Source organism: Pelodiscus sinensis, chromosome 24 (assembly GCF_052426305.1).
Source record: "Pelodiscus sinensis isolate ZL-2025 chromosome 24, ASM5242630v1, whole genome shotgun sequence".
In the NCBI taxonomy this organism is placed as follows: domain Eukaryota; kingdom Metazoa; phylum Chordata; order Testudines; family Trionychidae; genus Pelodiscus; species Pelodiscus sinensis.
In genome coordinates, this window is record NC_143075.1 from 2,046,920 (window position 1) to 2,063,314 (window position 16,395).

The 16,395-nt window shown below is 68.8% G+C and overlaps 1 protein-coding gene across 1 annotated transcript in view; it reads right to left on the bottom strand.

The window, feature by feature from the left end:
* Positions 1 to 1,687: 1,687 nt before the first annotated feature.
* Positions 1,688 to 16,395, bottom strand: part of ESPN (espin) — an 84,653-nt gene continuing 69,945 nt past the window's right edge. The window contains exons 10-13 of the mRNA XM_089773057.1: positions 11,432 to 11,577; positions 10,390 to 10,665; positions 1,791 to 7,001; positions 1,688 to 1,699 (exon numbers count right to left, since the gene is read on the bottom strand). Of these exons, the coding sequence (XP_089629183.1) occupies positions 5,214 to 7,001; positions 10,390 to 10,665; positions 11,432 to 11,577 (2,210 nt within the window). The 3' untranslated portion in view covers positions 1,688 to 1,699; positions 1,791 to 5,213. The remainder of the gene's footprint in view (positions 1,700 to 1,790; positions 7,002 to 10,389; positions 10,666 to 11,431; positions 11,578 to 16,395) is intronic.

Consider the following 16,395-nt stretch of genomic DNA (forward strand, 5'->3'; position numbering starts at 1 on the left):
GGGGGGAGAGATTTCCTGGCTGTGCCGTAGTGGGGGGGGCTGTTTCCTCTTGCGGCCCTAGGCCCCCTCTGCTGGGCATTCCCTGGCTGCTGTGTGGGCTGGGGGTGACCCCACTGGCCTGCGTCTGTGGGGGCGCGCCCGGAGGGCCCTCAGGTCCCCTACACAGTGACCCAAAGGGGCTGAACGAAGGGAGGGGGTGAAGAGAAGAGCCTGGGCTGAGTACGGGGTTCGGGGCCTGAGGCTGTGGGCCCCCCACTCCGATGCCCACGTCAAGCACAGGCTGGGCCGCACCTCGCAGAAGCTGAACCCTCCCTGTTCCACTGGCTGGCGGAGTCTCCTCCTGCTGCAGACGGGCTGCAGGGTCGGGGGGACTCGGCGCACCGCCACCCTGGCCCCATCGGCAGCGACTGAGACAGCCGGGGCAGGGGGGCCCCAGGGACGCACAGCGGGCTGAGGGGTGCTCCTGGCCCCTTCCCTGAGGGGAGACGCACCCCAAGCCCGTGGCCCACAGCCCGTGCCAGGAGCGATGGGAGCGGGCGTCGCGGCAGGACGGGCGCAGGCCCCTCGGCGCTGCCCGACCCCAGCGCGTGCGGCCAGAGGGGACGCAGCAGGGAGGAGGCGAGGCCGGGTGCTTAGTGCTTTAATCGCTGAGGACACAGACATTCTACGTCAAACCAGGCTGCACAGCTCCCTCTAGCAGCTCCAGGGGCCGGGGGACGCGTCTAGAAGCCAGGAGGAAGCCCCTGCTCTATGGCGAGGGGGGATGCAGAGCGGGCCAGACGGAATATGGCAGCTGCAGAAATGGCTCCCGCCGCCCGGCAGGCTCACCGGCCCGTCTGAACCTGGGATTTCTCGCCGGCATCTCCAGGGCACCAGGCGGTGGCAGCATCCGGCTCTCTGGGCACCCCAGATCCACAGCCAGCGCGTCTGCGGCGCCGGGGGCTCCCCGCTACCGGCGGACGTGGGTTTTCCGGTGGGAAAGCAACTGCCCGGGACAGGAAGCCGGCGAGGAGACGCTGCTGCTCCGCAGGGCTCCGGCACGGAGGTGTTTCCTCAGAGCCCAGCCCCAGCCCCTTCCTGACCTGCTTTCCCTGGGCGTGCCGCTTCGGAAGAGCTTGCTGGGGCCCCGTGCCGAGGGGCGGCAGGGCGCTGCCAGGGGACGGGGAGTGAGCTGCGCTAGCCCCACGCTCGGGGCCCGTCTTTCACTAGCGGGACGGACACTAGGCCGTGAAGTAGGACGTGGGGTGTCAGCTACCGTGTCTGCAGCGGGACAGAGCAGCTGGCCTCTCACCTACTGGCCAGCTGGCCTGGAGGAAGAAAGTTCTGAGATCTGCGGGCGGGGGGGGGGGGGCGCCTACTGCTTCGCTAGGTCCCCTTTCTTGAGGATGATCTGCCTTTGCCACGGGGCGAGTTTTGTTTCGTCGTACCCCAGAGTCCTTAGCTTTTCGGACTGCTCCTTCTCCTTCGCCTCCTCATCCCGCTTCAGCTTTTCTTGCTCTTTTCTGCTTGGAAACAAAACAAACATGGGGCAGTTGGTGGCACAGCTCGGCCGCCTGGCACTGACCTGCGTGGGCGGCGGGGCCCAGGGACCCAGACGCCAGCCTGGCCTGGCCCTGCCGGGCACACGGGACCAGACTGCACCGGCCCCCAAGGCTGGTGGAGGAGTGACAGCAGACGCGGGACTCACCGGTTTTGCTCTCTGTGAAAACAAGGAGAAAGGAAAGGGCGTTAGCGCCCGGCGGGGCAGCGGCTCGGCAGCCCCGTCAGGCCCCAGCCCGGGGACAGCTCACCTCTCCTCCTCCAGCTTCTTCCGCAAGATCTCGCGCCGCCAGGCTGGCATGGTGGCCAAGCGAGCTGCTTCTTCCTTCTCCTGCAAGACAGCAAAAGGCACTGAGGAGCCCGGGAGCCCGGCCCACTGGCGGGAGGGCGGCAGGGACAGGCGCTCTCTGGACGGATGGAGTGGGAGGGCTCCTTGCCCTGGGCTGGCCGCCGTGAGAGAGGGCCGGGCAGCCGAGAGGGAGGGGGAGTCCCGAGGGCTCTGGGGCGGCGATGTGGTGTCCGGGGGGGCTGCGGGCAGAGACAGAGGGCAGCAGGAACCCCCACCGAGGAGCAGGCTGGGAACGTGCAGCTGGAGCAGAGAGCGAAGCGCCGCCCGGCCCGCACGCAGCCAGCCCCTAGCAGGGAGCGGGTGGGGCTGGAATCCGACAGCTCCCGAAGGGCCAGGCCCCACTAAGCCCCTCCCGCGTGGCCAGAAATCCCTGGGCTGGGCCCAGAGAGCAGCCCCATGGGCCGGCCGGCGCAAGGGCCCCGCTGGTGTGGCAGGCTGAATTCCCAGGAGCCGGAGCGCGGTGCGGCCACGCAGGGCAGGGCTGCTGCCTCCAAGGAGCCGGAGGTTGGTCCAGGCATCGCCCTGGCCAGCAGCCAATGGCCATGGCAGGGCGCGGAGGCCACCGCACGCCCTGCCCCACGCCAGGCGCTGCTGGCTGGGGATGCCCCGTGGGCCGGTTTGCAAATAACCCCTCCCACGCGCTCGGCCTTGCTGCAGGAGCCGCGGGTCTCCATCCCCCCGGCCAGCCTGCTGGGGCATCTCGCGGAGCAAGGCAGAGCAGAGGCTGGAGGATGGCGCTGCTGGCCCGGGAGCTCCCGCATGCCCCCCCAGGCTGTGCCCGGCCCCCTGCCCTGCCTTGGAGCCGGGAGGCGGGAGCTCAGCACGGTGGGGCTAGTGCCCAGCATGGGTCTAGGGTTGATGCAGGAAGGGCACTAAAAGCACCAGGTTCCCCCGAGCCACCAGTGCGTCGGCCGCCAGGAGTGTCTCCACCTCCGGAGGGGCCGTGCCAGCTGCTCCCTGGCCCAGCGCTGTGATCGCCGCCACGCCACGGGACAGGAGCCTGCCCGGACGCCTCCATCTTCTGCCAGGCCCCAAGGGGCGATTCCCCCAGAGCGACAGCCACAGGCCTCCTCCGCCGTCCTCTGGGCACATGGTGCTGGTGGGGGCCGAGCCGCGGTCCCCACAGCCGATCGCTGCGCCCCCAAGCCAGCCCGTCCCCGAGACGGAAGATCCGGGCGGCTGTGGAACCAGGCCCGTTTGGCGACGGCACAGGCTGCGCTTGCCCCACGGCTGTAGGGCAGCACCAGAGCTCCTGGCACTCCCGGGCGCGGCGTGGGCAGGACGGTGCCCCCGGGAAGTCCAGGTTAGGTTACGTGTCCTGGCCACTCAGCAGTGCCACAGAGCCACAGCCGCCCCCATGGAGCGAGCCCCCCACCCTCACTCCCCTTTCCCGGGTGCCGGGCTGGGCTCCCCAGCGCTGTCCAGAGACCCGCACGCTCCGCTCTGGTGTGCGCCAGCGGGAGACAAGCGGGCGCTCGCCAGCCCCAGCCCCCAGCCCCCTACAGGGCAGGTCTGGGACCCACAGGACCCTCGGCCGCACGGCGGCTTGGTTACGGCTACGCAGAGCGACGTTCACAAGCTACCTAACCCCAGAGTGTGTCGCCCCACGGCGGGAGCGCTGGGGATCGTTCCTGGGCAGGGCCGGGGGTGCTGGGCGAACAGCCCCTCTCATGTCCCAAGGGGTTCTGGAACCAGGCCTGGCCACACGCCAGGCCACAGAGAGCTAGAGCGGGATATGAGCTGGGGCTGGCATTCGGGCTGGTCCTGTTCCCACGAGAGGGGGCCCAATCCTGCCACCACGGAAACCCACAGACGGCAGGATCGGGCCCACAGGGCCATGCCAGCGCAAGTTTCCCCACCCACCACGCTCGGCTCCATTGTGACTGGCCCACAGACGCCGGAGCTCAGGGCTCCTCCGCCGGGGCTCCATCAGCTCAGTGTTGGCGGGCGAGGCTTGTCAGACACAGGACAGCCCGCACAATCTCCAGGCAGCCAGCCAAAGCCAGCCTGAGGCTCGGGGGGCAGCGTGCTGGGAAAGGCCGGGGCGCAGCCAGGCCGGCTCCAGGGAAGGACTTGCACCCAAGCTAACCCCTGCCCCTTTGCCTGCTCGCCAGACGCCAGGCAGGGCGCTGGGCACTGGCAGGCCTCGCTCACCATCTGGCAAGAGACATACTGGCCCTGTCCTTGGGTGTCTGCAGGGCCCAGGGCTGGAACAGCCAGCGCCCCAGAGCACGGGGCCAGGGCACCGAATCCCACGGAAAGAGCTGGACACCAGTCGAGAGCAGAGTTTTATTGCGGAGGTCACAAGCAGCGCCACGGCAGATGCACACCCCCGCCCCCCGGAAAGCAAACGGTCCCCAAGGTCGGTCTGCGCTCGGCGCCTGCCTCCACCCACGCCCCATGCAGGCCTTCCGAGGGCAGGGCGCTCGAGCGGGCTGCAGGGGAAAGCACACAGTGTCGAGGGCGCTCGCCCTGGGACGCGATTGCCTGCCCGGCGGCGGGGCCAGGCACCGAGCCCAGTGAGCCCGGCACAGCCTGCGCGCCGTGGGGACCGGGCCTGCGCCCTTCTGCACCTCCCCCAGGAAGGCAGGAGATGCTCACACCAGAGCCTCCGCCCACTGCCCTGGCTCCCGCTCGCTAACACCGTGTCTGTCAAACCCAGAGGACTGGAGACCACGTGTGTCTGGAAATGTGCCAGGGACTAGCTCCTCCTCCGGCGAAGGCAGGGGCAGGGCCATGCAAAGCACACGCTGCCAGGGGCCACCTCCTACAGAAAACCCACTGGCCACAGCTTCCCATGCCACGTGGCTGCAGCCGCCCTGGGGAAAGCAGAGGGCTCTGCAGAGACTGTCCACGGCGTGAACTCAGGGTTCTGGGACTAACCCTGCAGCCCTTCTGCACCGAGGAGGCCACTGGAGTTGCTGGAGCCTGTGGGAGTTTTGCCCAGTAAGGACTGTGGGATCGGACACTAAATTGCTCCTGCTCAGAGTCCCTGGGCTGCCCGGTCGACGCCAGGGAACGTGTTTCATTTCTCTGGGCAGAGGCGTCGCCGCGGCAGCACCTCACACGCAGACAGGCCTCTCCCGACAGGGTTGTCCTGGGCTCAGTTCGTCTTGCAAACACAACGGCTCCCTGCGCCAACGAATGGAGTCAACGTGGCCCCTGTCCAGTCCTGTGGTGCCGGGCGCGTCTGATGGTCCCCGGCTGCCACCGGAGACGCTTCTCAGCCAGCAAGTCCCTGGGGAGATGGCCCGTCCGAGAGCGCAGTGGCCGGTCCCTGCGAGGGGTAGGCCACGGGCGTGGCTCCTCGCTGCTCAGGGAGGGCTCAGATATCAAACATCTCCGCCTCCTTCTCCTTCCAGAAGGAGAAACTCCGGTCTATGTAGCGACAAATGTCCTCGTTGCTGAACTCCCCGAGCTCGGCGACCAGCTGCACGGAGCTCTCCCGGCTCATAGGGGCCGGGGCTAAGCCCAGCTCTTCGGGCGCTGGCGCGGGCTGCGGGGCCTCGCTGGCCAAGCTCTGGGAGGATTCCTGGCGGAGCAGCTGCAGAGCCTGGGTTCCCGCTGGGAGCTCGGCCTCCACGGCAGCCCCGGGCGCCGGCTCCAGGCTGTCCCCAAAGAACTCCTGTTTGAGATCTTCGAACCCGTCCAGCCAGTCCCGCTGCCCGGCCTCGATCTCCTCCATCACCACCCTGTGGAACTGGCGGATCAGCTCCCAGCTGTGGCTGCCCAGCCGGTCGAACATCTCGTAGCACAGCAGGTGCCGGAACTTCCTCTCCTCGCGGCTCATGCTCATCTCCAGCAGCTGGAAGTAGCCCAGCATGAAGAGGTCCAGCGTCAGGCTGTCGTACTCCACCGGGGCGCCGCGCACGTGCGGCAGGAAGTGCTCCGGCCAGTACAGCATGTTGGCGCGGCTTAGGCGGCGGATCTGCCGGGTCGGGACCTGGCTGATGATGCTTCTCCAGTGGGCGATCAGCTTCCCCACCACCTGTCTCTGCTTCATGAAGTACAGGAGCCGGTCGTCCTCGCTGGGTTTCCTGACGGTCGCCACGGCGACCGGGGTACTGCTGTACGCCTTGGGCTCCTCGCTGAACTCCGGGCCCAGCGTTTCGGCGAGCCCCATTTTCCTCTCAGTGAACGTCCACTTCTTCCAGTGCTCCAGGAAGAGGTAGACGATCCGCTCCTTCCGCATGTCGATGTAATCCTGCACACAGCTCAGCTCCGTCTGCACCGGGAGGCTTCTGGTCAGGTGGTCGGGGCTGAACAGGGCCTCCCCGAAAGGCTCCGCACCCGCACTCGGTGCTGCTGCGTCCTGGGAGGGGCAGGGCCCTGCTCCGCCACAGGCCAAGGGGGCGTGCGCCAGCCTCCTGGGTGGCTCCACGCCGTCCGCTGCCGCGTCTCCGCTTTGCACACTGACCGGCTCGCTGCTCGTCACATAGTCCTCTTCCAGGATGGGCTCTCGATCGCAGCCGTAGGGCACGGCTCCCACAGGCAGGGACCGCTTCCGCTTGTACACCCGGCCGGACGCGGCCTCCAGCACCCGGCCCTGTGTGTGCAGCTCATAGTTGGCCTTCAGGTTCTTCACTGACACCCCGCACTGCAGGATCTCTTTCTCCACCTCTTCCCGCGTGCAGCTGAAGGACTGCGACCGCCCGATGGGAGCAGGGCCCTCTTTCAGCGGCACTGCCGTGGGCGTGGGGCTGGCGGCCTGGCTGGCGTGCTCGGACGCGTCGGGGCTCACCATGTCTGCCAGGTTGACTGCCTTGCCCCCGAGCATAGCCAGGAGGATGGCCATGCTCTTCAGGAGCGTGGAGATCTTGCTGCACCAGGCCGGGAGGTCGTCAGCTCGGCCTGGCACGCGCTTGGGGTTGGCCGTGAAATGCTCCTTTGCCAAGGCAGCCGAGAGTGGCAGGAGCTGCTGCATTTCGTGCTCCAGCTGCTCCAGCTCCGTCTCCACCTTCTGGACTTTGTGCATCACTTGGAGGTTCTCAATTTGCTTCTCGATGCGGATTATGTCCTCCTCGGTCATCAGCTGCCCGAAGGGTCCCAGAATGCCATTGTGGGCATGGGAGTACCGCCAGCCTTCCTGAGGGTAGGAACTCCCGGTCCCAAGCTACGGCAGGGGGAAAAAACATCTCCCTCAGCACAGAGCTCCACAGGCCCTTCGTCTGCACACACCAGGCTTTACATGTCCTCAGTGGTGTAACGGCGCCGGGCAGGCTGGACTCACGGAGAGCCGGGGCGGCCCCAGGCGGGCGATAGAGCACACGCAGCGAGGCCATGGGGCGGGAGGCGACTTGCCATGTGCACGGGGCGTGCTCTGCCGGAGAGGGACCAGGCGAAGGGTGAGCTGCAGCGAGTCCGAGGGATGGGGCGGCCGATGCATCCAGGAGCCGCTCACTCATTACACCACTGAGGGCCCATGTAAGACATTTGAACCTGCAGCATTGTCTCCCCGGGAGCCGGGGGAGCCGGGCTGGCTTAGAAGCCGCCCCTTGGCCTCATTTGAAAGGGGAAAACGGCAGGTCTGAGCCACGCCCAGCCTGGGCGATGGTTTGGCTGGAGCCTTGGCGTGGGCGCCAGGCACCTCTCACAGCAGCTCCGCGAGGAAACGTTCAGCTCGGGGGGGGGGGGGGGGGCTCAGGTTCGGCAGCCCCGGGAATGCGACTTGCTGCAGGTTAAATGTGTCTCCGCATGCACAGAGCACCGCAAAGCACATGCAGGCCTCAGTTCATGCAGCACGCTCCACAGCACACACACTGGAACGGGGCCAAGGCTGGCAGGGGCATCACCGGGGCTGGGCTGCCACCCGACAACGTGGCCTCAAAGCAAATCCAAGTGCAGAAAACTGGAGAAATGAGTCGCGCCAGGATGTCTGTTCCCCCCGCCCCCGGTGCGAACTCCCGGGCCTCCGCCAGCGCCGCAGGTTGCTCTGGGCAGGGGCGTGGCCGGCACCATGGCACCCGATTCTTACAGTGCAAACGGGGCTGAGGGGCATCAGTAGGATGAACCCCATTGACCCAGCTGGGACGGCCCTGCCGGAGCTGCACGCCAACCGCCAGCAGCTCTCTAAACGAGCCACTTATTTACAGCCCTTGGCTTCGAATTCCTAAGGCAGCAGGAACAGGCTGTGAGCAGCCCCGGGCCCAGCCGAGCCCCGCCTGGCCGGGAGCGCGCTCTGCCTCCGGGCCCAGCAGGTCCCAGGTCCCTTCCCTACGCGCTCTGGCAGCTCCTGCAGCGGCTCCGGGGCCGGGCCTGGCTCCTCTTAGCTCCCCGAGCCCCTTCCGCCAGGAAAATGCCGCCCGCTGCATCCTCAGGAGAGATTTCAAAGCCGGCTCCCTGCCTGCCCTAACCCCACGGGGCCGCTGCCTCCGCCCAGCCCCCCTCTTCAGCCGCAGCCAGGGGCCGGTGGGAGCCCCGTGGCGCCAGCCCACAGGCGCCCTGGGAATGGGTCCGCTGAGGAGGGAGGGGCCCAGCCCCCAGGCTCTGTCCAGCCCAGGCCGATGGAGTTCACCTCTCGGGGGAGCCGGGGCTGCCCGTGTGACAGGGGCTGGCTGGAACGGGCCCCATCCCCAGGGCGCGAGCCGAGCGGGGCACGAGGCTGCAAAGCTCCGGCGCAGTCGGACCTTGGTGCAGTCCAGGGCCTGCTGCCGGCTCCCCCCGCCCCAGGCGGCTCCCCCTTGCTCTGCGTTTGGCCCTCCTGGGCCAGGCTGACGGGAACTAGAGCTGCCCCTTGCCTGCCCCCGCGCCTGCCAACGGTGTCCCCAGCCTGCAGGGTCCTTCCGCTGGGCTGCCTCGCGCTAACTGCCCTGAGCTGCGGGTGGCTTCTCCCGGGCCCCTCTCCGGCCCCCAGGGCACGCCCGCTGCCGGGCCGTCTCTCCCGCTCCCCGGGGGCCGAGGGGACAGACTGAGCCCTGGGGCGGGGGCGGCGTCACAAGGCCGTCCTACTGCTGGGGCTACCGGGGTGGCTGGGGCTGCAGGGCAGGTGTCACGTTACTGAATTTGAGGGAAGCAGCCAGATCACTGCTGCACCCATAGGTGGGGGTGTTGGCCCCAAAAAAGGGTATAAAAGGGGCCATGTGGGGTGTTGAATGGGAGCTCACTGTCTGCTGATCCTGTGTACGCTATTTATGTGAGTGTATAATGTCTGTGTGTGTAGGTAGGAATCTGTAATCTGTGTGGAAACTGAATATTTCTCTGAATATGGTTGAGCATTGGGCAGAGCCCGGCCTATGGACATGCTAATCAGCGAGGCCCTGTGGGACAATGGCACTCGATGGGCAAGGACACACCTAAAGCAGGAGGGCGGAGACCTAAGAGCTGCCAGCAGGGATAGGCCGATGGCCAGGTGACCGGCTGCAGCCAAGAAGAGGCCAGGAAGGAGGGATAAATAGGCCATGTGGTGGTCTCCATCTTTGTCTTCAGCTCAGCACTTCATCCCAGAGGCAGCACTTCAGGGATCGAAGAGCCCGGAAGACCTGTGAACCCATCCTGATCCTAGGATGCGCAACAAGAACTTTTAAACCAGCAGCTGCAACATCTCTGCTAGAGCCTGCATCGAGGGTAAATTGACCAGGGATCTGTGGCTGGTTTCTTGGAACCGGACAGAACTTGTTCGGGGTAGGTGGGATTGGGCGCTAGGACCCCCCACCTGTGTATAGGCCCGGGGCCATCTGGGGCACGGATATTGCTGGGGTGCCGGAGGGGTTTTGCTCAGGAGGCTTCAGGCAGGCAGCTGAAGCGCTCTGTGGGACTGGTGTGTGGCCTGTTTGGGGAGGTCGCCAGTCGGGGGCTGTAAGGAGCCCCGGATTTGAGCAATTCACCCTGAGCGGACGCCCTCAGCTGTGCCCAGACTCGGCCCGGTCCGTCACAGCAGGGCCGGGGTGGGTTAGAAGGGGCGTGGCAGATGGACCGTGCTGAGCTGCCCCGAGCGAGGCCCCCGGTGATAATGCTGGGCTGCCCCGGCTGCTCCCCTGCACCAGCCTTGCAGGTGTGGCTCCCACAATGCACTTCAGCGCTCGGCAGGGATGGCGGCTTCTCTCGACTGTGCCGAGGCTAGCGGGGTCCTGTGCCCCCCCCCAGCCCGCTGGCGGCCTCGCCCCGCACGGCACAAGCTGGGACGGTCACAGCACACGGCACGGCATGGGGTCCTGTGTCCCCCCCAGCCCGCTGGCGGCCTCGCCCCGCACGGCACACGGCCGGTACGGTCACAGCACACGGCACAGCATGGGGTCCTGTGCCCCCCCCAGCCCGCTGGCGGCCTCGCCCCACACGGCACAAGCTGGGACGGTCACAGCACACAGCACGGCATGGGGTCCTGTGCCCCCCCCAGCCCGCTGGCGGCCTCGCCCCGCACGGCACACGGCCGGTACGGTCACAGCACACGGCACAGCATGGGGTCCTGTGCCCCCCCCAGCACGCTGGCGGCCTCGCCCCGCACGGCACACGGCCGGTACGGTCACAGCACACGGCACGGCAGCCCCCCGGCCCCGGCCGCTGACCTTGCGCTTTTGCTCCTCCTCTTCCTGAATCTTCAGCTGCAGCTTCCGCACCATCACCTGCCGCTTCCACTCGGGGATGGGCCGCCCCTGCTCGTCGTGCGTGGGGATCAGGGTCTCGACGTCCAGCTGGCCGGGCTGCCCCGTGGCCACGAGCGGCGCGTTGCCGTTGACGACTGGCTCGGGGGAGCTGGCGGCCCTGGGCACGGAGGCTGGGTCGGGCGTGCTCGGGGGGCTCTGTGTCCTCGCGGGGGGCAGAGAGGGGGCCGCAGTCTCTAGCTGGATGGCAGAAAGAGGAGAGGGCGTTAGTGCCGGGGGTGGCACGAGGGAGGCTCTGGGCCGGGCAGTTCGGAGCCCCGTGGCCGGGACGCCGCGCTGGAGCCTGGCCCGGTGCCGTGGTGCCTGAGCCATTCCAGAGAGGGGCCACGTCTGCCAGGCTGTCCCCTCAGCCAGCGTCCGTAGCACAGGCTCAGGGGCAGGGCTGCTGCTACTAGGGGCTTGTGCAGCGCCTGGCGCAGCAGCCCTGGGCCGCGGGGTGCGGCGTGAGGCACAGACTGAATTCCACCGCCAGGGAAAGGAGCCTCCCTCCCTCGAGCCCCTCCACCTGTCCATGCAGGGCGCCTAGGGCAGCCTGGTCTGGGGGCCACGCCCCAACGCCCCGCCCGCGCTCCCCAGGAGACGGTGGCTCATGCCTGGGGTGAGCCCGCCGGCTTTGCCGGGTGCTCTGCAGCGAGGCTGGGCTGGCGGCTCCCCCAGGGGCCTTCGCTCCTGCCCAGCGTGCTCCATGGGAGGGGGCTGCTGTTGCTGGGTTGTAGCCCAGGCGGGGAGACCCCTGCCCACGGCTCCCTGGGCCCCTGGGATTCCTGGGAGCAGCGGCTGCCTCCGGCGGGACCCCCCCACCCCACGGCTCGACTGCTGCCAGCGCAAAGCGGGTCCCGCTCAGCGTGTGACAACTGCAGCCACTCACGTCAGCCGCCCTGGATTAACGCGCTACCCCCCCTGCTCCCGCAGAGCCAAGGGCCGAGCGAGGCCGGAGGTGACCTACGTTGGCCCCCGCCTGGCCGCTGCCCGAGAAGACGGTGGTGAGGCCCTTGCTCTGCGGAGTCGGCTTGAGGCTCTTCCCAGCCTTGATCTCTGCCAGCAGCTCGGCGTTGTCGCCGGTCGGGGACATCATATTGAAGGACTTGGAACCTGGCAGGAGGGAGAGGGGCCGGTGAGAGGGGCCACGCAGGAAACCCCCTCAGGGCCCCGGCCCGGCGCCCCTTCCCTCGGCACCGCGGGGGGAGGCTTAGAAAACATACCGGACACACCTGATGGGGGGCAGGGCCGGCCGGGCGGAGGGGAGAAGGGGGCAGCGCGGCTGGCCTGGGAGATGGGGGGTCGGGGAGGCAGCTGGCTGGAGGAGAACCGGCCAGCAGGAAGCAGGGGTGGCCGGGATGGGGTCGGGGCAGGGGAGCTGGCAGGGAAGGGTCGGGGGGCAGGAAATCGGCCGGCAGGGAGCGGGACTGACCCGGGCACATGCAGATCCCAGGCGCTGCCCGACCCGCGCACGGTCCCGGCGAAGCGCGTGAGTCCGGCTGCGGCTCCAGCACGCGCTCAGGAGCAGGGACGGGCTCCTCCTCCCCCCCCCAAGGCGTCAGACTCAACCAGGGCTCCCAGCGCCGATCGCGCCGCCTCCCAGCCACTCCCCCCGCCCGGCTTCCATCCGGCGCCAGCCGGAGAGCCAGGAAATACCGGGCATTGCACATTGCACGTGGCCAGTATTTTCCGGATTTTTTTACCAGACAGAGGCCCCAAAAACCAGACTGTCTGATAGAAAACCGGACCCCTGGCAATCCTGCGTGGGGGAGGAGCGGCCGAGTCGGCCCAGGGGACAGCTCCTCTCCCGGCCGGCCGCGTGGCTGAGCTCCCGGCAGTGGGTGGCTCAGGGTCGGGGGCTGCCCACACAGGCAGCACCAAGCCACGCGGGGCAGTCGAGGTCAAAGGCAGCCCCTGCCGGCGAGCGGTCCCAGAGCACAGAGCTGCCCTGCTGCCTGCCGGGGGAAGGCCTGGCCCTGCCTTGTGGCAGCTGAGTCCAGGCAAAGGGCATCCCGTCCGGAGCAGCCAGCGACAGCCCCCAGCCCGACCCCGCTGCGGGGAAGCCGCTGTCTGGTCCCTCTGAAATAGGCCTGCCAGATGGTTCCAGAAAAAATACCCAACAACCAGCACAAACCACACCAGGGAAAAGTTTGTAGAGCAAAAAAAAAAGCCCCCGAGGTGTTAAACAAAAACCCAGCGAGGCCCCTTTACAAACCGCGGGTCAGGCTTTGGCCCTCCCCGGCTGCTGGCGGCCGCCCGCCATCTTGCCTCCCTGCGCCGGGCCGGACAGCTCCCTGCGGAACCCGGGAAGCACCAGGGTTCCCGGCTGCCTCCGGATTGAGCCAGACAGCCCGGGATTTTCGCCTCCTGGCCGGGAAAGCATCAGAAAGTCCCGGACATTTCAGGGCAGTTTAGGGGCCTGGTATTTTCTGGAGTTTTTTACCAGACGGGAGGCGAAAATACCGGATTGTCCGGGTCAATACTGGACCCTGGCAACCCTCGTCTGAAAGCTCCTGCCGCCTGCCCACGCCGGGGACTCTGACCCTGCACATGGGCCACTGGCTCATCTCAGCTATCTCCGGCAGCTGCCTGGGGCTAAGCCAGGCCTCGGGCTTTGGGCCAGCCCCCTCCAGAGGTGCCAGGGCACCAAGCCGGCTGCGTGGAGGGCAGAGGGCTCCGGAATTGCCACCCACCGGGCCCTCAGGACGGGGTTTGCCCTGCGTGGGGCGTGGGCGTGGCGAAGCCGGGCAGTGCCCTGCTGCCCCGGCACCATCAGGCTCTGGGATCTCGGGGTCTGCTGGCCACATGGGGGGGGCCCAGCTGGCTCCTCTCACAGCCACTGCCCCTCACTCCGGTGGGCTGGGGCTGGACCAGGGTCCTCCCTCCTGAAGGCCTTTCCTTGGGCTGCCCCCGCGGCAACCCAGCTTCATCCACACTGCGTGGGGCGTCTGCATCGCTCCGCACACGAGGGATGCAACCGTGCCAGGGGCTCGTGGAGCTGATGAGCCGCACAGCCGGGTCCTGCTCCTTGACGGGGCCTCCCAGCCCTGGGGCCACCCCCAAGGAATAGCCAGGGGCAAAACCCCCTTTGCCCGGCTCCCTCCTCGCTTCCTGGATCCGCAGCCAGCGCGGCCCGACACTCGCCGGGAGGCAGGGCCCTCGCTGTGTGCGGGGACGGAGCCGGGGCCCCACGGATACCTGGGGATCACCAGGCTCGAAGCCAGGCAGCGGCGCGTCCTCCGGTGGCCAAACTCCCCCTCCTCTCCCGCACCGCACGAGAGACTCCGACAGAGCCCAGGGACCCACCAGCATCTCCCCAGCAAGGCACCTCCCCTCCCCAGTGTGGTGCCCTCCCCTCCCCAGCAAGGCACCTGCTCTGCCCCTTCCCCTCCCCCGCGCGGTGCCCTCCCCTCCCAGCAAGGCACCTCCCCTGCCCCCTCCCCTCCCCCGCGCAGCGGCTTCCTCTCCCCGCACCTCACAAGAGAATCCGACGGAGCCCGGGGACCCACCAGCATCTCCCTCGCGTGGCACCCTCCCCAGCACCCTCCCCGGCCCTCTCCCCTCCCCTCCCCTGCGCGGCGCCCTCCCCTGCCCTGCGCCCACCTCTGCGCAGCGCACCAGCTCCACAGCCCTGCCGCCTTTGGGGGGCAGGTTTCCCCGTCCTGCCCAGTCTCTTCCGCCGTGCCGGCTCAGCAGTCGCCCTGCAGCCCGTGTGAGGCGCTCTGGCTACAAACCCCCCACTCTCCTGGGGGTCAGGACAGGGCCCAGCCTGGTTGGGAGAGCCACGCGCCCTGGCCCTGCCTGCCTCGTACTTGCCTTCCATGCGCGAGGCAGCAGCCAGGAGCGGCTCCGCCGGGATGACGCGGTGGCTGGGGTGTCCACGCAGGGCCAGCCGGGGCAGCCCCACGTCCTAGTGCTTGGAGCTGTTGCTGAGCAATGAAATCCGGTCCGAGCGCAGCCTAACCCAGCCGCCAGCAGGGCCCCCGGGGCCCGGCGATGCCCATCCGGCCGCGTGCGGCGCGCCCTCCACAACGCCTCTCCCGGCCAGGTGTGCAGTCGCCGCACACGCGCCCCGGCAGCACACAGCTCCGAGCGGCCCTGCTTCCCCAGGAAGGGCTGCTCGTCTCACCCCCCGGCCGCCCCGGGCCAGTGGCGCCTGCAGGCCAAGCGCGAGCTGCAGTGTCCGGAGCCAGCACCTCTGCGGCACCGGGACCGAGACGCGCGTCCTGGGCGCGCTACGGCTCCGGGTGGCTCTTTGCAGACATGCCGCCCGTATCCTGCAGCCCCAGCGCTCCCGTCCAGCCGCCGGCCCGGCCTGCCCCGTTCCCCGCCAGGGGCCTGGGACCCGGAGTGGAGATTCGGCCCAGCTGTCGTCCTGCCGGCGCTCAGGGACCTGCCCCGGCGCTTCTGCTTCGGCTGCGCGAGGGACAAAGTGGCTGGCGTGAGCGGCCCCTGGGCAGTGGCCCGGCACTAAGCGCCCGCCGCACCGGGGTTGCTGGAAGGAGGCCAAGCGTTGACCTGCTGCCAAGTGCTCCCAGCAATAAGCTGGGATGGCCGGAGCCGGCGGGACTCACGCGGCCAGCTAATGCCGGCTGTACGAGCACGCACAAAGGGCCCAGTGTGCAGGGATTCAGCGGCGCGCGCGGGGGCTCCAGGCTGCCAGGGCTGCCCCACGGGGCTCAGCACGGGGGCCAGGCCCGCAGGCAGCGCTGAGCTCCCAGCCCCGGGAGCAGCCTCATTTCCTCACCCATGGCAGTTCTACCCGCTTCCTAGAGCCGCGCCTGGCCCAGCGCACGGCCCTGCTCTCCCCAGTGGGCAGGGGGCCGGGCCCTTGTCCGAGGGGCTCCAATGCTGCCATCGACGTCCCTGCCACTTGGAGCCCCCTGCGTGGGCCTGGCGAGCCCGGGGCGACCCCGACTCACTGGGCAGGGGGCCAGGCTGGACGTGGGGGCGTGTGCGGGACGTGCGGAGAGATGGCAAGGGGGCCTGGGGCAGGGCTGCTCTGCGGGGCGCCCCCAGGCGTGAAAACACTCGTGGGAAGAGCCTCACGCCCAGGCCCAGCCAATTAGCGAACTGGGACCTTGGGGGGGTGCAGCCTGCACGGGCCCCGCGGCCCCCTCCTCGCGCCTTGTGGGGGCGGGGCCGGCTGCTCTGCACAGCCCTGCTGGCCCCATCCTGCCGGCTGTCCCGGGGGCAGGGCGGAGTTCAGACCCTGCCCCACCCCTGTGGAACGCCCCCAGGCGGACCCCCCCTGGGACCCCTGGAGCTTCGTGCCTGAGCTACGGGCCGTCGAGCTAACTCCTCTGGACGTGGGCCAGGGGCCACGCCAGGGGGCAGGGCACCCCACCCAGCAGCTCTGTGGGTCACACCTGCGTCACCCGGGCTCCCGCCGGCGTCACAGCCCTGGCCCCGCGGCAATGAGCAGCGGCTTGGCGTGCAGGCACCGGAGAGCAGGAACCGCCCTGCGCAAAGCGGGACAGAGCAGCCCGGGGAGCCGGTGCAGGCTCGTGTGGGCCTCGCACTGGCTGCGAGGAGAAGCCAAAGGGCCGGTCCCCCCTGCTGCGACCCACAGGAGGGGACTCTCCCCGATGCACCAGGCAGCTGCACCAACGCTCAGCCTCTGGCGCGAGGCGTCTTCCCTGCCTGCTGCGGCGTCGGCTTTGGGGCCCCAGCCTCTCCTGGGCCGGCCAGAGCCCTGGGCCTGCAGGAGGAGGGGGCGGTGACCTGCCCCTGAGACGAGACCGGGGCCTGCTCCTAACCCAGCAGGGAGGTGCGGGCCTGGCCAAACACAGACCAGGGAGCCGGCCCCGCCGTGGCCGCGGGCTGGGGGCCTGGAAGGGACGGCACCTGGGGCAGGGCTGTCTGGGGCTTGCCCCAGGGCTGCTCCCACGGTGCCAGGCTAGCGCAGCGTGAGGTGGGTCTCCCCAGCAT